At 43.0% G+C, this 21,479-nt stretch overlaps 1 protein-coding gene across 1 annotated transcript in view; it reads left to right on the top strand.

Moving 5' to 3' along the window:
- The window catches only part of Bend6 (BEN domain containing 6), a 54,216-nt gene extending 38,940 nt beyond the window's left edge, over window positions 1-15,276 (top strand). Inside the window, exons 4-7 of the mRNA NM_001393774.1 lie at window positions 6,650-6,870; window positions 8,428-8,620; window positions 9,566-9,701; window positions 13,925-15,276. Coding sequence (NP_001380703.1) covers window positions 6,650-6,870; window positions 8,428-8,620; window positions 9,566-9,699 — 548 coding nt within the window. The 3' untranslated portion in view covers window positions 9,700-9,701; window positions 13,925-15,276. The remainder of the gene's footprint in view (window positions 1-6,649; window positions 6,871-8,427; window positions 8,621-9,565; window positions 9,702-13,924) is intronic.
- Window positions 15,277-21,479: the final 6,203 nt, after the last annotated feature.

Here is a 21,479-nt window from a genome sequence, read left to right as displayed (position 1 = left end):
AGACCACCCGGGAGCAAATGTATTTATAGACTCGAGCTATGGAGGTAGCTTGGTGACAGAGTGCTTGCTCAGCACTCACAAAGTGCCAGGATCGATTCCCTGCGCCACAAGCAAAGGTATTTTCCCATAGTAAATTGTACTTTTGGTTATAAATATTGATTGGCAGATATGAATAGTCGTGATTTTAACTTTAATGAAATTTGCATTTAAATGTAGGCAAATTATTAAATGTTTCACCCCAATTATTAAACTACTTGCATCCCAATATAATGAAATAAAAGCAGTTGCCAAAAGCATTGTGAAATTTCAGACCAAACAGGACAAGCATGTCACAGGCTAAGGACAGGAATCAAAATGGCATTAGGTGACTCAGCAGCCACTCTGCGACTCCCAAGGTTGCTGAGCAAAACCTTCAGGGATCTAAAGGGAAGTAACTCGATTCTATATGGCATGAAACTGTGAACCCAGGAGAAGGATAATGTAACAATATTATATAAAGTCTCAAAAATATTTGCTACATACTTTCTACTTTATAGCCAAAAGGAGAATGTGCTTCCCCAAATGACACAGTCATCCTAGAAAAAGAAAAGAAAAATATGATATCCAGAAAACTGTGAATCTATGGTAGGCATGGTATTGGTTAAACTAGCGACCCTGCTGGAAGATGCAGGACAGTAGAGAGAAGTGTGGATGTGTTTGTAAAGACAAACTCTGTGTTCCTGTGTCAGGGGAAGAGTTCAAAGCCCCCCCCCACACTGACTTATTACATAGTTGAAATTCTCTAATCAGAAAGTGTCCAGAAATAGATACATATATCTTTATCGCATGGAAGCTTTACCTGAATTATAAAGATAAATGTGTCTCCTTCGACAGATAAAAACATCAAGGCTAGTTCACCTTGTGGTGCAACATTTTTCTATTTGCTGTCAGCCTTCTCTCTGTTCTCTGCATTACTCTCTGGTAGGTAGGGTTATCTAAGGTTATAAAGACTCACCCATACCTAACAAGTCGATGGATGTGAGAGTCTCTGTCAGTAATCAGGAATGGGGGAAGGTAGAAAGGAAGAAAGCTGGGTGTTAAACCTTATTTTATTTAAAAAGTAATAAATGGAGGCCAGCGTGCTGGCTCAGTGGGTGGCAGCTGCATGACCTTCCTACCCACCCAAGATGGGACAGTTGGAGAGTCACCGAGTCATGGTAACCATGACAGAAACAAATTCCTAAGGCAGGAGTACACAATAGTGTTCAGAAATGAAGGATGCATCGGTCACTCAGGGAAATGTATTACTTTGAAAGCCAACAATGTGCATCAAAAGAAGCATGTGTCCTGGCTTTGGGAAACGAACCGAAGAGCCAATGAGAACTTGCAGGGGAACTTGAGGTAGTGAGTGGTAAAGAAGCACATCCTAGATCAGCAGCCCCCGAAAACAAACAGAATCTGAATAGCGATCATCAGTGGAAACCCACCCTCCAGGGAGAACCTAACTTCCCCATCAAGCCTTCACATCGACATGAGATAAAATGAGGAAATGTGCTCCCCATCCTAAAGGATGCAGCCAGCAAAGTCCATGCCGAGAAAAGGCTCTGAGAGCAAATGACTTGGTTTCTCCAGTTAATAATCTGCGAGGACAAATCCAGAGCACAGAAAAGAAACTAGTTGGGGTAGAAGAAGCAGTCTAGCCTGTGATCCTTCTTGGGCCTGACTCAGATCTACTGAAAACAGACAGATAATCAGGGAAGTTTGAACATTGGCCAGCTTTTTAATATAATATTAAAGAGGTACTGTTAATTACTGGGGCTGTGGCAGTACTAGGAGTTTTTTAGTGCAATACAAAATTACTTAGAGGTGTAAAGTGTTTGTCACCTGAACATGAGGGCCAAAGTCTGGAGTCCCAATACTCTTCATAAATCCCAGCTGGCTGTGGCGCCCCACGTAGAGTGCCAGCACTGGAGAGCAGCTAGCTAGCTAGACTAATTGAGTCTGCAAGTTATAGGTTCAAGGTAGAGACCTTGACTCAAAATATAAATGAAGTGTGACCAGGGGAAACCAGACACAAACTGCTGACCACCCTGTGAACACGTATGCACACATGACCCTTCACATGTGAGAAAAATGCATGTAATTTTTTTCGTACATAAAGGTGTGGGAGTGTACATGCTGGGAGGATTTTTCTTTGTAAAATTTTAAAATGCATGATTTACTACCTAATGGGTCCTAATGATGAAGGGTTTTTAAAAGCAAAGCATTCCAAAGCAAACACGTTACCAAGAGTATTCTAATACTGTAGCACTAAACTCATGTGTGCACGTTTTCACCATGCATATTGAATTGCAGCACCAAGGGTCAAGCCCATCTTTTCACGTAAGGCTCTACCACTGAGCACTAACTCCAACATCTGTTTATTTAGGAAGGCGTCTTCACATATGGCCAGGCTAGGGTCAACTTCTGCTTCAACTACCCTGCTTTGGATGTGTGCTTAAAGCATGATCACGGTAACAGATAAACACTCAGAAGAAAGCATTTGCCCATGTCCTGAGCTCTTGTCTCTATGGCAATACCTGAGAACAAATGTCTGATTGGTTGGTGGTTTCAGAGGTCATCTGGATCGGTTGTTTCTGGGCCACCGTGAAGTGGAACATCCTGGCGGAAGGCATGGATGAACTAAGTTGGTTGTCTTACCCTGGCAAAGAAATAAGAAGGAGGGGGAAGGGGAGGAGAGTTAAAACAAGATACAGAGCCCAAGAAAATGCCTGCAGTGAACTACTTCATCTAGGCCCCATCTCTAGACATGTCTACTTCCTCTCCACAGTGCCATCAACTTATGAGCCCAGGGCCAGAGAGATGCTGACTCCGCAGTTAAAATCTCTAGGGGTTGGGGATTTAGCTCAGTGGTAGAGTGCTTGCCTAGGAAGCGCAAGGCCCTGGGTTCGGTCCCCAGCTCCGAAAAAAGGAACCAAAAAAAAAAAAATCTCTAATTGTTTCTTCTTCCAGATTAAAACTTCGTTCCCATGCCTGTTGCCCTGCTATCTCATGATGTCTAGCTCCGGGGATTCAACCCCCCTTTTCTGTCTTTCTCCTGTACCCACACACGTGTGGCAGAGGCGCACGCGCGCGTGCGCACACACACACACACACACACAAATTTTAAATAATTAAAAAAAATCTTAGGAGTCCACCTGTAGGTTAGCACAATGACAAGATGGAACTTTCATGACCCAGTCAATGATCAATGATTGGTCTACCAAACCTTCAAGATATGCAAAGCACAGCCTTGAATTAAAGCAAAGAAAATGTTAAAGTGCTTGATAATTTAAAGGAATTAGTAGTAATAGCCAATACAGCATACACTAGACCAATGGCTCTCAAGTTTCCCAGTGCTTTAGTCCTTTATGTTGGGGTGACCCCCCCAACCTTAACATTATTCTTGCTGCTACTTCATAACTATAATTTTGCCAGTTATGAGTTGTCATGTAAATATCTGTGTTTTCCAATGGTCTTAGGGGACACCTGTGAAAGGGTCATTTGACCACCAAAGGTTGCAGTCCACGGGTTGAGAGCTACTGAACTAGACATTCCTATAAACCTTCCATAAAACCCTAACAAACTAAAATTGAGGGGAAGGGTAATCAGGCTATTGCTTTCCCATCAGGGCTGCACGAGACCGTACATCATAACAAAGCAAAGTAACCACGAAACACTGCTATCTCATGGTCAGACACATAATTCCCGAAAGAAATTCAAATAACCAAAAACAAACACACACAAAACACACACACATATAATTAACCTCAAGATTTTGAATTGCCAGAAAACGTAAAATTCTTAACGAGTGTTAACACCTTTTATTGTTGACTCGAGGTCAAAAAAGGGCTTATATGACGGATGACGGTGTAAGTTAGGAAAGCCTTTCTGCAGAGTCCTTTAACATAGTGACCTGAGTCTTGAAAACATTTGTACCTGGTGACCCTACTAGGCTCTTGGACTCTTCAGTATCAACATGATCAGAGACATCATCACAGTTTGTGTCTTCTAATGGCAATCCTCCCATGGGTAAGCTGATTATTCATCACGGAGAATAAATTTCAGAGTAGTGGGATACTAGTCAGCAAAAAAAGGGGGGGATTGATTATACACATAGTGTGAATGGATCTTAGAGTATTATTTAGAACAAAGAAAGAAAAGAAAAGATCAAAATGCCAAGCGGCAGGTATATTTTGGAAGCTGCTGATGTTGAGTTTTGGAAGAACCACACTTGTCCACATTTAAAGCAAGGGGATTTCTTACAGGACTGTGAAGAACTTCCTGACTCAACTCATCCCCTTTCCTTACCTTATTTCTTCGTTTAACTATGTAAGTTAGACTTCAAAATCCACGTGTTCCAAGAGCTAATCAAACAGGCAAAACATTCACCCCCTGGCCTTAATTGGAAGGAGAGCTGGGTCACAATACTGTGTGTGTGTCAGTATGGTTCCAACTTTGTCACATAGCAAATGCCAACAGAGATAAGAAAGTTGAGATAAAAAAGGCATAGCCCGGTGCACGAGTACAACCTTTGTGATCGGAGAAACCCATAAAGAGCCTCGAAGCCCCACTTCACGTCGGATTCTGTCTTCTCTACATTCCAGCTCTGACACTTTGGATCTCCAAGTGCAGAGAGCATGTGTACCTCTGCCCCTGATGACCTCTCTCCTCTGTGGCTGTTTAATCCGTTCCATTTCCTGCTCCCAGCTCAGTATTGACCGCCTCAGAGAAGGACCTTGTGCTCCCGGAGTCCAACCCTCCCTCTTATAGCCTTAGGTCAGATTGCTTTTGGTGCTACTCTGTCAAAACATCTAATACAAGCAGCTTCAAGAAGGAGAGATTTCCTTTGACTTGTAGCTTCAGAGGGTTAAGTTTGCGGGCGTCTGGTTCTGTTTGGGGGCCTAGGGTGAGGGAGAGCATTGGATGGAGAAGTGGTTGATGTCAGAGAGGACAAGAAGCAGAGATAGCGAGCCAGGGACCAGGTATAAGGTTCAGGCGTGCGCCGTGGGGCCCCTTCCTCCGGCTAGGCCCACCTCCTAAAGTTTCCACAACCAGCTGGGGTCCAGCCACTCAACAGATGAACCTTCAGTGATGAGTCATCTAAAAGCCCGAGCATACCCCCTCCGTCTTCAGGACACTTAGACACTTTCACTTCTTTGGGTCTACAGGCTAGCCTCCAGAATGGCAAACTTGCCCAATCGTGACACCAGCTACAAAATTGAAAAGTTTTCCCATACCACCCTGCCCTTGATAATTTGCTAGGGAAAACAAACAAACAAACAAACTCACAGAATTCATTGAATCCCATTGTAGTTACAGTCGAGTTTGGGTGGGGAGGGAGGAAGGGGGAATACAGAGTAGAACACAAAGAAGGCAGAGTCCTAGCCCACCAAATCTGAAGCTCTTGCGATGGACACTCTGTCCCACCAACACTGTGACTGTATGTAGAATATTGACCCTCAGGAGGCTCCCCAGAATTCGGTGCCCAAAGACTTCCTGAAACCGTGTTATGTAAGTGTATGATGGGTTTATTGATTGCCCGTGTGTTCGAACACTGTGTCATTAGTTGGTTTTTTTTATTTATTTCTGCCTGTGTCCAACCTCTACTTCAGATGATTGGGTGTGGACGTCTCAACTCATAGTGACCCTGTTAGCATGAACTCCTAGGTGTGTTCTCAAGGATTCACCACCTTCAGCACATGCCTGCCCCTGTTGCTTTAGGAAAACCCAAGGGTTGACCTTGCTCTCATTCGGTACAGAATCGTTGATTGACTAAGCAGCAGCACATGGGGGCAGGGTTGCTTAATGTATTTGCTGAAAGAGCAAGCAAGGAGATTTACTTTATTAAATCTTCCTGCTAACACAGCACTCGTGTCCTGATTTGAATACATCACCAGTCATTGTTAAGATTATAGTTCAACAATATGCCTCATCGAGATAGCCCCCCAAAAGGAACTCAGAGGCCGGCCCCCTGTTTCTAACAAGCAGCGCCCTTAACCACCGAGTGAGGAATTAAGTTAGGCTGAGTCCAACGTCTCTCCCAGCTCCGACAACAAGCCATTTTTTTCGTTAGAAGACAAACAAGCTATAGCAAGTTTACAGGGTCCCATGAAACCCTGAATATGTAACTTTCCAATAATGTAGAAACAGAGTAATTCAGTTGATCTCCAAAATTCATATTTAATACGTGACAACATGGGTTTGAGTTGCAGCAGCACAGAATTATTAGTTTGATGAAATCTGGCTCTGTGGCTAAACAATCACAAACCTTATTTTAATCTATGGTTAATTGTATCGTGTCACTCACATTGGCCTAAGGTGGGTTCCTGGGAGGTGGCTGATAAAACGGTATGTCACCACGCAAGAGTTACCATGCCCTCAAAGCATAGTCCTAACAGTTAAAGAAGAACTAACTTTTGAAACATTGTTTTTAATTCAAAGTAATACATAGACATTCAACTATAACCAGTGTTTCAAAACTCATTATCAAGCTGATTTATTACAAGAAGTAAAAAGTTCTAGATCCCTTTGCAACACACACACACACACACACACACACACACACACACACACAAATGCCATGCTACTGATGTGTTTGTAAAACGCTACTTTCGTGTTGCCGTTCCAGTGTTACCGCAGGCAGTCACCCAGTTTGAAGAACTGGTCGGAATGGCAGAGACCCTTCTTAAGAGTGGAGGGGCCATGTCCACGCCAGCATCCACTCTCTGGAGAGCAACAAACAACTCCTCCCCAGATTCGTTTGCCTCTCTGTGCAGTAATTCCAACTCTACTTCCAGCTCCCCAAGTTCCCTGAAGGCTGAGGAAGAGCAGCAGCCTGGCGAGAAGCAGGTTGGTTGACTGTCTTCCCTCTGGTTCTCTGGAAAGGCCTAACCCAGGAACTAAGAGAGGAGTGAGGCCGTGAGGTGCCATCACCAGGTAAAGTCTAGACAGATAGGTCCCTACCATTAGAATCCTGTCCCAAAGAATCATCCGATGTTAACAATGAGAGGCAATATTTGTGAACCAGACACTGCGTTTACAAAAACTAAAAGCAAATAAATCAGGGGGGGAATACCTGCAGCTTTTGAACTATAAAATTCTTAGACCAGTTACAGAATTCAGAATTATGTGTTAAAGTCTTTGTGTCACGTGGGCCTCTGCGTGCTTGATGTGCACAACATTTTGGTTTTCCTTGTTCCTCTTTTTTTTTTTTTTTTTTTTTTTTTTTGGAACTGGGGACCGAACCCAGGGCCTTGCACCTGCTAGGCAAGTGCTCTACCACTGAGCTAAATCCCCAACCCCTTCCTTGTTCCTCTTAATCAAAAAGACAGAAACTAAAAGGTGTAAAAAATTTGTTAGTTTCAGGTATAAGCCTAAGAAAATGGCTCCTCCAAGGTGGTAATGAAATACCAAATCTGAGTGTATGTGTATATTTTATATTTTTTTCTTCTGAGTAACCTCAGAATCTGAGTGCCAGAATCTTTGTAGATAATTTCCTATTGCCATGCAACAGACTGCCACAAACTCAGTGATATCACATAACCCAGATTTACTATCTCACAGTTCTGAAGTCCAGAATCCAATACAGAGCCCACGGGCATGAGCGCAGTGTTTGAACAGGGGCATTCTTCGTGGGAGACTCTAAAAAGGAATCTTTTCCGGCTCACTTTTTGGGTCACTAATGTAGAATTTGGTTTCCAGTGGTTGTAGAAATGAATTCCCAGTTTCCTTTTGAGCTGCAGAAGTCACCCCCACTTCTAAAACCCTCACGCTTGGCTTAGGGCCATCTCGCAGGTAAGCCCCACATCACATCTTTCCTCCTAGTTTGTTCCCTTGGTGTCGGTGGTTTTTTTGGACCCTCTCTTCTACCCCCATCATTGACTTTTAGGACTCATTGAGCTCTCCTGGCTGATCCAGATCTCCCATCTCAAAATGCTTAACTTTAAAATACATTTATAAATCCCCAAGGAAGTAACATATCCACAGAGGCCAGAGGTTTAGGGGGTACATCTTTTGAGAGCCATGGTTCTCCCAAACACTTAAATATGAAGAGTTGAAGATAAAGGTGACCTCAAGGCATCACATTTAGGTGACCCATTAAATTTGCATGTATTTGATGCAAAAACCTCACAAAGGCTGACAGGTGTTTCAAACATTATGATTTCCTCTAACTGAGATATAAAATATCTACTAAAGGTATAAAATACCTTTAAGAGTAAATACCACCTTAAGGAGTAAATAAATACCACCTTAAGGAGTAAATACCACCTTAAGGAGTAAATACCACCTTAAGGAGTAAATACCACCTTAAAGAGTATTGCTGGTTTTCGGTATGTCTTAATTAGCATTTTTTTCTCCAGGTATCCTCTCTTTTTCTAATCTCAGTTATCATTTCTTATTTTGTAGTTCACGATTGAGAGATGGCAGATTGCCCGTTGTAATAAGAGCAAGCCTCAGAAATTTATTAATGATTTAATGCAAGTGCTTTACACAAATGAATACATGGCCACACACAGTCTGACTGGGGCAAAATCCTCTACTTCAAGGGACAAGGTTGTAAAACCAGCTATGAATCAGAACGAAGTTCAAGAAATCATAGGTGATCATTTGATTGCATTGTATTTTCACACAAACCTGAAATGATGTTACTGTTCACAGTTGGGTTATTATTTTTTTTTTAGTCCTTTTTTTTTTGTTTTCAGATTTATTTTTTATGAAAAAAATTAGAATCATCTAATATTGTTGTTAAATATGAAAAGACAAGAAAACTGAAATCTGGGTGTGGTGGTGCATACTTGTAATCTCAATGCTTGAGAGATGGGTGAGGGAGGGTCTGGAACTCAAGGTCATTCTGGGCACCACAGAAGAGTCCGCAGCCAGCCTAGGTTGCATAAGACCTGTCTCAGAAAGGAAAAAGAAATGGATACTGAACTAAAAGTAGTGTCCAAAATGGAGAAGTTTGAACTAATAAAATTCAAACAAGTGTTTGTTACTCTTTTAAATTTTCAGTAACAATTTGTTTTGCTTTCCCTTTCTTAGTTCTTTCTCTTGTGTTTCGTTTATTTCTAGAAAGAGTTCATTTTAACCGTGTGATTTTAAAATGAGTGAGTCTCCTTAAAAATGATGATCTTCCTTTCCCAATTTTTTGTTTTGTTTTGTGCAAATATCCAAAAAAAAAAAAAAAAGTTAGAGATTCTCTGACCAAACTCTTTACTTACTGTTTCTTAATAAGGGATTGATTTGTTGTGACTAATATTAGAAAGGAATAAAAATCAGTTCTTGAAAGCTTGGGGCAAAAACAAAGCTCATAGAGTTTAAGCTGCCTGATGTCCTGGGGCGACAAACATGCATGATTTATGTAGTATCGCCCTTCTGTGAGCTTCGGCTGTGCTTTGGAAGCCTGACCCTATTCATCTGATTAAATATGTCAGGGCAATGTGGGCTCCTTTTGGTATAACGGAGACAAAGCTGTGTTTTGCCTCGGTTCACAGGACGCAAACGCCTCACAAAGCGCTCCTGTGCGTGCCGCTGTGATCTCTTGCAGGAGTAACGAAGCAGGTGTTTCCCAGCGCCGATGACGTCTCCATCAGACGGATGATTGGACAGAAGCTCAATAACTGCACCAAGAAGCCGAGCGTGAGCAAAGCTCCGACCTCGCAGGAGATAAGTAGATCGTAACGGTATGACTCTCAAACCCTCACCGTCTTCCGTGCGACAGACTCTCTTCTGCTGTCTCTGCCAACCGGCTTTTTCCAGATGCTCACCTAGGGGACCCTAGGATCCTCTGAGATGTGTAAATTTGGGAAGATTTTGAGATCTACCAGAACCCGTCGCAGTATCTGAGAGGTTCAGTCAGGGAAAGAGACACCTTCCTGACAGAAGCAAGTAAGAGAAAGAGATCAGGATATCTCAGTCTCCTTCAGAGGTGTACGGTACCTCAATAACCTTTGGGGCACATGTAAATTTGTTCTGTCAGGAAGGTGTCTATTTTCCTGACTGAACCTCTCAGATACTGGGATGGGTCCTGGTAGATCGTAAAATCAGTTGTTATAATCTAATAAAGTTTTTTTTTGTCTTTTCATAAGTCGGGCATTGCCAACGTGAAGTGAAATTTTGGCCGTTTCAGCTTTGCAGTGAATCTCTCTGCTATAATTTAGATTCAGCGTGCCCTCAAAGGCCCATGCGTTAAATCCCTTGTGCAAACGCGCCTGTTGGATTAGCCACCGCACCATCCACTGGAACGCCTCTGTAATTTTCTCTTCCAGGTCATTTAACTTACAGACGCTTAAAGGCAAGACCTTAGCCCTGCCTTGCCTCACACCCCGACACCCGAAATATTCTTCAAGGAAGTGACTGTGGTGGTTGTTCTTGGTTGTCAAATAGACTACATCTGGAATTAACTAAAACTCAAGCATCTGGCTACACCTGCGAGGGATTTTTTTTTTCCTTATTGAATCATTTGAGGTGGGAAGACCTACCCTTATTCTGGGCCACATGTTCTGGTGGCAGCCTACATAAATTTTCTTAATTTGGATACGAGTTTGCCGATCTTCTTGATTTTTCTCAAAGAACCAACTCTCTGTGTCGTTGATTCTTGTGAAATTTTTTTCTATTATTTCTATTTCTGCCCTGAGTTTCTGTATCTCTTGCTGTCTGCTCCTCTTGGCTGTGACTCCTTTTTTGTTTCGGAGCTTCCAGGTGTGCTTTTAAGTTGCTGGCATGAGATCTCGCCCCCCCCTTTTAATGTAGGCACTTGTTGTAATGGCCAGGCCTCTTAGAACTGCCTTTGCTGTGTTTTCATTTTTTTCTTAATTTCTGTCCTGACCCATTTTTCCATTCAGTTGAGAGTTGTTTAGTTTGTCATGAGTTTGTAAGCTTTCTGTTATTTCTGTTGTTCTTCACCTCTAGTCCAGTAGTGTTTCAGAGGATGCAGCATGGTATTTCAGTTCTCTTGTATCTGTTGAGACTTGCTTTGTGTCCAAGTGTGTGGCCAATTCCGGAGTAAGTTCCAAGAGCTGCTGAGAAGAAGGTATATTGTTTTGTGTTTGGGTGAAATATTCTATAGGTCTCTGTTAGGTCCATTTGGTTTATCAGTTAGCTTCAGCATTTTTGTTTAGTTTAGTTTTGTTATTGTTGTTGTTGTTTTCTGGATATATACCTATGTGTTGGTGGGCTTGGAGCATTGAAGTTTTCCACTCTCACTGTGTCAGGATCAATGTGTGATTCAAGCTGCAGAGGTGTCTCTTTATAAACGTGGGTGCCCTGTGTGTGGTGCATGGACATTAAAAATTACGACATTCCCTTGATGGGTTTCTCCTTTGATGAATATGTAGCACCCTTCCCCATCCTTTCCAGTCAGTCTTGTTTTGAAGTTTATTTTGTGACATATTAAAATGGCTATACCAGCTTGCTTCCTGGGTTCATTCACTTGAAATACCTTTTTCAAATCTTGACCCTGAGGTGCTATTTACCCTTGAAGTTTGGATCTGTTTCTCTTGAATGAGGAAGAAAGATGAATCCTGTTTTTGCATTCATTACATTAATAGGTCAATTTATTAGGGAACTGGGACCATTGATAGTGAAAAATGTCAATGACCAATGATTGTCGATTTTCTGTTTTGTTTTTTTCCTGTTGGAAAACTATTTCAGCAATATATCTTTTTTAAAATTTGTATATATTTTTTTCTTTTTTTCGGAGCTGGGGACCGAACCCAGGGCCTTGCGCTTGAGCGCTCTATCACTGAGCTAAATCCCCAACCCCTAAATTTATGTATTTTATGCATTTACATTTCAAATGTTATCCTCTTTCCCAGTTTCCCCCTCTCTCCTCCTCCCCCCCTCCCCGCTTCTATGAGGATGCTCCCCCTCTCACCCACCCACTCCCACCTCATCACCCTGGCATTCCCCTACACTGGGGAAACAAGCCTTCACAAGACCAAGGGCTTCTCCTCCCACTGATGCCCAACAAGGCCATCCTCTGCTACATATTTGGCTGGATCCAAGGGTCCCTCCTCTTTGGTTGGTGGTTTTAGTCCCCCGGAGCTCTAGAGGGGTCTGGTTTGTTGATATTGTTGTTCTTCCTACAGGGTTGCAAACCCCTTCAGCTCCTTCAGTCCTTTCTCTAATGCCTCCATCCGGGGATTCTCTGTTGCCCTTGTGCTTCGGTTACTCAGGGCCTGCTGTGGTGGTGTTGCTGTAGTGAAGCATAATTTCCTGGCTAATTGATTCTGTTTTTCCACCGGAGTCTAGCCATCTGGGTCTGGGATGGTTGTAATTCTAGGTGAGGATATCTGGTCTTGTCTTTGTTGAGTGCCTGTTTTGTTCCTTGGTTTCTGTTGCCCTTTCTGGTCTTAGGAGAGTATGGCGGCTTGGGTTGCCTGATTAGGAGTACTTCTGAGATCCTGCAGGTGTGGCCTCTGCAGATTCTGATTAGAATGCATTTCTTGTATCAAGAGCTGACATTTAGGGGTAGATGTAATCCACTTGAGGTGCAAGAGTAGTCAGTCCCTACCCCTAAGGACCCCCCAAGGGCCCTAAGCTCACCAGTCCCTACCCTGGACAACACCACCCCCAAGAAACCCTATCAGTATGAAGCCCGCCTCCTGCTCATTTCTTTGATGCTTCTTCCTGAGCAGAGGCAGCCACCCTCTTGTGTCTTTCCCAATACATTTCTTGTGCATATGAGGTTTGATGTGAGGTGTGACTTTGTGGTATTCCTTTCTCCAGACTCCCAGGATACCTTTCCCTTCAGAGCTGTAACACTTCCAATGGAGATGGGCTAGAATTGTCCTGTGGGGTCCACAGGAGGAAAAGGAGGTGTTCCACCAGTATCTACTTAGTTCCCTGGGAATGAGGCCAGAGATGGAGGAGAGACCGTTGCCAGTAGTCTGCTACAGAGCTGGGAATTAGACTTGGTTGGATATGGAGGAAAGGAAGGGGAGTAAAAATCTGAAGTTGGTCTACCTGCCTCTCTGGCAGACGCCAGCGGGTTCCCACGGAGTGCCTGAGGGAGCTGGAGGCTGACACTGTGAGAGACCCTGTAGGATCTGCTGGAGATGGGGGAAGAGGGGAAGGGAGGCCACAGCAGATAGTCTGCTACAGAGCTGTGGATGAGACTGGGGAATTGAGTTTGGAGGAGAAGAGGGAAGCTCTAAAGGTCACCTCCCTGCTTCCCTCGCTTCTGGGCTTTGAGTCAGGTAAACCAGGTTTGAGGAACTGCTAGCCAATAAGTAACCAGTAAACACCACTGAAGAAAGCACGCAGGGGTGGGGTGGGGGGATGCGGGGGGGGGATGTAGAAATCTCAGGCTCAGTACATCAGACCACACCAAGCCAACATGGTTCCGGGTGGAGAGGTTTAATGAGAGAAGAATAAAAGAGGGGAGAAGTAAAGGCCGGCCATGAGCACGTGGAGGGAAGGGAGTAAGGGAGTAGAGAGAGAAGAGACAAGGGAAGAAAGCAAGAGAGCAGAGAAGAGAAGAGAGAATGAGGAGGGGACAAGCAGCCCCTTTTATAGTCAGGCTGGCTTGCCTGGCTGTTGCCAGGTAACTGTGGGGGAGGAGCATATCTGGCTGTTGCCAGGTAACTGTGGAGGAGGAGCTTAGACAGAATACCAACGGGGGCGAGGGGGTCGTTTTACCTTGTTTTAAAATTTAGCTAATAAAATTAATTGTTTCAAATAAAAATCTGAAAATAAAAATATAGAAAATAAATAAAATTAACTAATTAAATAAAATAAAAATTGAAAAATTGTTTCCAGTAAAAAAATCATATGAAATACTTTGATTTCTATGCTGGGATTCCTCTAAATTACAAAGCAATTCATGGGACATCTTAATAGCAATAACTCTCTCCTTTAATACAAAGTTTTGCACCTCTTTGAAGTTTGCTTTTCTTTTTTGCAGGTATCTTAAAAAATAAAACATGCTTGTTTCTACGTCAAACATTGGATTTTGCTGGAGAACGCGAGACACGTCGAGGATTGGCTGTAGTAGCCATGGCTTTCCTGGTGGAGCCGTCGGACTGGCTGTAGTAAGAAGCTGCATGCAGATCCCATACTAATTAACCAGTGATGCATCAAACCCGAGAATGTCTGTCAAACAAGCATGCGATACGGTTCCTTTGGAAATAACGCATCTTTCACGGCCCCGAATACTTCCCTGTAAACTAACTTAAGATAATACCAGCTCGTATCACAGCAACAAAAACATCCACCCTTCCGGATCTCAGTCACTGTCTTCAACAAACGTTGGGAATTATTACTATCAGTGACTCCCCGTTACGCTTTTTATTTGGTGAGGAGGGGCTTTAGCAAGCACAGGTTTGGTAAAAATACATTGTCTACCCACACGAAAGGAGCAGAGCGAGCCTAAGGGACAATAACCGTGTGTAACCAAGCAATGATGACTTAACCTACAAGTGATCTAAAACGTGTGAAATAGGATTATGGAAAAAAACAAAAAACATAAAGTCTTTTCCATCTTCAGCTATCCCAACGCACTCCTCATGGCCTAAATTCCCATTTTTGTTTGTTAATTCCATGCACCGACTTTTTTAATAGTCTCCTAGTCTGTGAGGAAAACACGCCCCTCAGTGTCCATTGTTATCCAGAATATAACTAGATTCAGGCATGTAATGGTAAACACATCCCCTAAAGCGCATGTAGGACATGACATAATGTCTGATCAGCCGTGATACTAAACTGCTTTAATTTTAACCTGTTTACTTCCACTATAGCAGAAGGAAAATTAACTGAAAAAAAAATACTGATTTAATAATGGCATGGAAGATGCCATTTTGTAAATCAACCAAAAATAGTCTTCAAAGACTTTTCCCTTGATAAAAGATCCCCTGACTACTTTGCAATGAGAAGCTATACCCTTTTCTTTTTCTCCAGTCCCCACTTCCTTTCCCCTCTGAGACAGGGTTTCTCTGTGTGGCCCCTGGTTATCCTGGAACTCACTCTATAGACCAGGCTGGCCTCAGACTCAGAGATCCACTTGCCTCTGCCTCCAAAGTTCTGGGATTGATGGTGTGCACCACCCCTGCCCAGCGAAGCTATGCGTGAGTTTGTAGACTGATGTGGAAGCTTGGAAAGGGGGATTTCTAAAGTACAGTGCAGTGGACCCAGGGATTACTCTGTAAAGGTTGCTTGATATAACAGCGCAGTTGTGCAAAAACACATACTCACGATGAAGTAAATTATGTGACATTTGCTACTTTTAATTAAATAAAATTTAACTCCATTGAAAATGAATGCGATTTCTTCTTTTCTTTTTTCTTTTCTTTCTTTCTTTCTTTTTTTTTTTTTGGAGCTGGGGACAGAACCATGAATGTGCTTTCTTATTGTTCATTTTATTTCATAATGTATTCTTATATTTTTGGTTGTGAGCCTAGCCTTTAACGGCTGAGCCATCTCTCCAGCCCCATAATGTATTCTATTCAGGGCAAAAAAAAATTTTTTTTTATCTAAGCAGAGGCTTCTTTAACATGTTGAAACATTTGCTTCTTCACTAAGAGTCTCTCCTGACCTCTTATGTGCCAAGCCTCACCTACCTTCCATGACACTGTGGAGAGTGGGGGAAGCTATGAGGGAGGGAGTGTGTAAGGAGTGTGTGAGTCCTGAGTGTGTTAAGAGTGGGTGAAGTCCTGACTGTTTAAGGAGTGTGTGAGTCCTGAGTGTGTAAAGGGTGGATGAAGTCCTGAGTGTGTTAAGAGTGTGAGTCCTAAGTGTGTAAGGAGTAGATGAAGTCCTGAGTGTGTGAGGAGTGTGTGACTCCTGTGTGTGTAAGGAGTGGGTGAATCCTGAGTGTGTAAAGAGTGGGTGAAGTCCCGAGTAAATGTGTATTATTGACAAAGATGACCAAGTTTGGCTGACAGAACAAGGTACAGTCTTGGCCCCACTGGCCCACGGCCTCTACATACCGATACTGAGGAAATACTCTAAGATCTGTGATCCTCAGTGATGCTGGTCTCTTCTTAATCACTGATTTCTCAGCTCTGACTAAGCAGTATCAATTGTTCCAGCAATGTGAACGTTTCAGTTTGGTGGTTCTTGTCCTTTGTTAATCACAGACAGTTCTTCAGCCCTAACTGACCAGAACCGTAGATTCCTACTTCAAAATATCACAGGAGTGACTTTGATAGGCTTTGAAGAACTCTCAAACTCTAAGACTGCACAAGCCAGGTCTCCGCCTTATCTCCCAGGTTCCCAGGACAGCCTGTTAAGCTTTGAGCACTAACAGCTTTCCCAGCTCTGAAATCTTTCAACGGTCCTTCCCTAACATGGTTAGGCCTGTTAGAACAATATCTTAGGAACCCAATACCAAGTCCTGTCTTCGGGTTTCTATTGACTCGATAAACCACCACCACCAGAAACAACTAGAGGAGGTAAGAGTTCATTTCCACTTCTAGATGTAGCCCATGGTCAGAACGTGGTCCAGGAATAGAGCCAGGTGTTAGAGAAGTCTGGGTGCTTATGAGATTACCCCAAGAAAACCAGACAAGGGTCCTGTGACCCCAGCTTCTTCAAAACATGGAATTGTGGTTTCCTGCTCCTGCCAGGTGTAGCAAATGGGAGTGAGTTTACTTCAGATTACTCATTATTGCTGGCTGTTGTTATTCAATTAAATGCTTAAACTAGCCCTTCTATACCTCTAGGGTAAAACATCTTTTTGCCACATGTAGCTTGTCCTCGTGGCCGAATACAGCTTGAACTCATGAGAAAATTTATTCATGTGAGTCTTCTTAACCCTCAGAGTATAAATTGTCTGATGCTCTAAATAAAGTTGTGTATTGCATGAGACATTAGTCTGCCTAATTTATCAGTTCCATTCTCCTAGCTCTGGAGTGACACCTGAACAGGGACCTGAAGTCGACTATAAGGTATCCAAGTTGGGACCTTCACAGAAGGAGGTGGGTGAGAAAAATGGGTCAGAAACCAGGGAAGGCATTGCCTTATGTCACATTTTCCCATCTTTTTTAAAAAGAATTTTTAAAAAAAGTATTTATTTTATGTATGTGAGTTCACTGTTGCTGTTTTCAGACACAGCAGAAGAGGGCACTGAATCCCATTATAGATGGTTGTGAGCCACCAAGTGGTTGCTAGGAATTGAACTTAAGACCTTGGAAAGAGCATCCAGTGCTCTTAACCCCTGAGCTATCTTTCCAGACCTTTTTTGTATCATTTTTAAAGAAAGGAGGAGCTCAAGTATCAAAATCACTACATTTAGATTCCCTGCATATCGTTTATGATTCTAAGCCCTGCTTTCCTGAAGAAGGAAGGTTAGGCGAAGAAGTATGGGGCAGGATCCAAAAGAATATTGAAAAGGCTTAGAAGCGAGGGGGAGAGATCCCTGGTCAATTATGAGTCACTTGGGCATTAATTCAATCTGTTATTAAAACAGCTAGGAAAGGTAAGGACATTCATCATAAGCAATGATCCCTTGAATAAACTGGATAATCAAACCTTAAAATTATTAAAAGGCAAGAAAGAGAGAGAGGGGGGGGGAGGAGAGGGGAGGAGAAAAAGGAGATTCTCCTCATTCAGGAAGACCAGAAAGGAAAAAACACACCATCAACATCCTCACCTCAGCTTCTGATGCTCCCTCACCGGAGCCTCCTTTAAATATATATCAGCCATTGCCTGGAAATGACCTTGAACCATGGAATTTGGAATCCGATGGTCAATCTAATATTGAATTCCTCCTCTTCCTGATGAGGACTTAGGAAAGGCTATGAAAATGCTAAATTTACAAGGCAGGACAGCACAGGAAAAAGGAATCCGTTAGTAACTCCTCCCCAGCCTCATGAGCTGCCTTTGGTATTTCCAGGGTAATTTCTGCAAAATCAAAATGTTTATCAGGGATCAGACGTGGCTGTAGTGAAAGACTTTAAGACAGTTTGTGTTTCTTACGGACCTAATGCTCCATGTTGTTACAAATTTCTTTTGGTTGAAGCAGTGACACACAGTGTTTGCCGCATGTCTTTTATATAGTGGCTAAATGGTTCTTAGCCCTTCCCAGTTTTCTAAACGGCAAATGTGGCTTACAGATGAAGCCCGTGAAAAGCTTGACAACCAGGACGGAGGAGAGATCCTGGAAATGTCACGTAGGAAATGCTGACAGGGACTGGTAGATGGGTATCATCGGCACATGTTGCATAATATGCCTGCATCCCTCCCACGTGTCAGGGTCACGGCCATGGCTGCTTGGATGGAAAGTGATAGGGCATCTGAGGTCAGGTCTAGTGACACAAAAATTGTGCAAGGTCCCTCTGAGTCTTGTGCTGATTTCATAGGGAGATTCAAAGACGCTATGGAGAAGCAAGGACAGGGGGAACAAATTCAAGACTTATTAGTAAAACAGCTGGACTTTGACAATGCCAAAGAAGACTGCCAAGGGCTAATCAGACCTCAGAGAGAGACAGGAACTGTTAGGGATTTTCTGGAGTTACGGAGAAACGTAGGGACCTATAAACACAGGGCCAAATTAGCTGCTCTTGAGACGTACGCTGTTCAAAGACAGATTTCAGTCAAATGATTCAATTGTTGCTGACCTGGCCACTTAAACAGTGTACATTGTCCTTACAACCAACAGATGCTCAGAATCAAGGAGCTCCTGGCTTATTCCCTGAATGCAAGAGAGGAAAACATTGGACTAAGGAATGCTGATCTAAATATAGTAAGGATGGCAATACATCGCCTAGTAACAATACCAGTCAACAACAGGAGAATGGATTGAGCCCTCCCCCGCCCTCCAACAAGCCACACAAAATTAGAGGGCTTAATCCAGAAATGATAACATTTGTGCCGGCTTCAGGTTGTAATTAGTACAAGCTGCTATTCACGAAGGATGGCTGTTATTAGTCCTTGCCCATTTCAACCCGCCACACCCTTTTAAGTTATACAGGATCCTGGGGAGCCACACTCCTGAGACAGTTGGACTTTTATCAGGTCCCAAAGGTTTACCCATGAAAAGAATCATAGATCATGCAGGAGTTGTAGATGGAGATTCTACAGGGGAGATTGCAGTCATGATCTCAGTGCCCGCCCGACTGACGATTTAAAGCAGGAGGAAAAAAATGCCTTTGTTGTTATGGCCTTACATAGTCCTTTCATGCAACAGTGCACGTCTGAGGGAGGATTTGGAGGTACAGATAAAACGACAGCTGTAAGCACTGTACTGAAGAAAAACGATAAACCATCATTAGGTTTAAAAATAAGAGGAAATACTTTTACAGGGGAAACCAATTCTGGAGCTGATCTATAATAACTGACAAGTTATTTCCCTGGTGAGATAAGCCAATTCAAACCAGATTTTTTTTCAAAATATTTATTGTATATAAGTACACTATAGCTGTTTGTAAGCCACCATGTGGTTGTTGGGATTTGAACTCTGGACCCCTGGAAGAGCAGTCAGTGCTCTTAACCACTGAGCCATCTCTCCAGCTCAAATCAGATTTAATTATATTAAAGGCAGGTTTATTAGGACACTGCTCTCAGGTGAGTTCAGAGGCCCCAAGGACTGAGGCCAGGCAAGTCGCTATGGGGAGGGAGTGATAGAGAAAGCATACATAGAGGGAGAAAGAACATAGAAGAGAAGAGAGAGGCCAAAATATGTGGGTTATATAGGGAAGAGCCTCCAGGAGAAGGGCAGGCCAGTCCCTGGGCTGGGAAGTTCAGATATACTAAGTAGGGACAGGGGGATGTTGGGAGAACCTGGAGGCCAGGTCTGCTTTGGTAGGTAAAATATGCACCTCAGCCCCTTGTTCTAGGGTCTGAAACCAAAGAATAACCATAGAAGAAGGGTCTGCTTTGGAGGTAGATTCAACTCCAATAGGGTTGGGAACTGTTACCCTCAGGAGATTAAGCAAAGTGCTACAATGTTACAATGCGTAGGTCCAGAATGGGTAATGACAGTTCTGCAGCCTATGTTACTCCCATTCCAAGTAATCTTTAGGGAAGAGACTTTCACAACAAACTATTTCAGGGATCAATATACCCACTTTCAGTGCTACCTATTCTCCACAAGCACACTGGCTAATGAAAAGAACGGGATATAGAACAGGGAAAGGACATATTGAACATACATTCTCACCAGGACAAAATCATACACATGGATTCGGATTTTCATAAGGGCCACCTATGAAAATTACATGGAAATTTATTGAGTCTGTCTGAATACTCCATGGCCCCCTTTTAAAGAAAAGTTACACTCCACCCCCAATTAGTCAGAAAACAGTTGGAGAATGGGCACATAGAACCCTCTTTCCCCAACCTGGAATTCTGTTTTTGTAATTAAAAAGAAATCTGGTATATCGAGATTGTTGATTGGCTTACAGAATGTTAATGCCACCCTGTGGCCAATGAAAGCTTTACAGCCTGGTTCACCTATGCCCACAGCTATTTAATAATTTTGAGTTCAAAAGATTGGTCTTATACTAAACACATTCATCCTGAGTATAAGGTGCATCTTGCCTTTTCTGTACTTTCACTCAATCATAAAGAACTTCAGCTCTAAAGGGGTTTGCAACCCCATAAGAAGAACAACAATATCAACCAACCAGTACCCCCAGAGCTTCCAGGGACTAAACCACCAACCAAAGAGTACACTAGGGGGAAACCCATGGCTCCAGAAGCATATGTAGCAGAGGATGGCCTTGTTAGGAGGGGAAGCCCTTGGTTCTGTGAAGGCTGGATGTGTCCCAGTGTAGGGGAATGTCAGAGTGGTGAAGTGGGAGGGTGGGTAGGTGGGGAAGCATCCTCATAGAAGCAGGGGGAGGAGGGATATGATAGCAGGTTTCTGGAGGGGAAACCGGGAAAGGGGATAATATTTGAAATGTAAATTTTAAAAATATCCAACAGGGGGCTGGAATGATGGCTCAGTGGTTAAGAGCACTAACTGTTGTTCTCAAGGTCCTGAGTTCAATTCCCAGCAACCACATGGTGGCTCACAACCATCTGTAATGGGATCTGCTGCCCTTTTCTGATGTGTCTGAAGATAGTTACAGTGTACTCACATATGAAATAAATAAATCTTTTAAAAAAAATCCAGCAAAAGAAAAAAAGATAAAGAAAAAAAAAAAAAGAACTTCAGCTCTGATATCAATGGACTGCATTATCCCGTGTCATGACAAACTGCCCTACTATGTGTCAGCACTATGCAGGAAAGGTTTTAGAGCCTGTGAGGCTGGGTTTCCCTCCTGTTTGTAAATCATCCAGTCTGGTGGACATTTTTGTATGTGTGCTTTAAATTTTGTTCTAGTCACTAATTGTCCCAAGTATTGTACAGTGTCTGATCTTCGTGCCCTTGCAGGTGCAATATTCAACTCCTTCTTCTGCAGCACATCCTGAGTCGGGCTATGTCTGCACTGGAGCTCCATTTTGGAGGAGGCTAGCAGGATATCAGTACATGATATAAGCATAAGAGAAGCCACTCAAGCAAAAGCATGCACTGCTCA

Source organism: Rattus norvegicus, chromosome 9 (assembly GCF_021556685.1).
Source record: "Rattus norvegicus strain SHRSP/BbbUtx chromosome 9, alternate assembly SHRSP_T2T, whole genome shotgun sequence".
NCBI lineage: Eukaryota > Metazoa > Chordata > Mammalia > Rodentia > Muridae > Rattus > Rattus norvegicus.
Note: the sequence above shows the minus strand (reverse complement) of the source record. Positions and strands in the feature narration are given on the sequence as shown.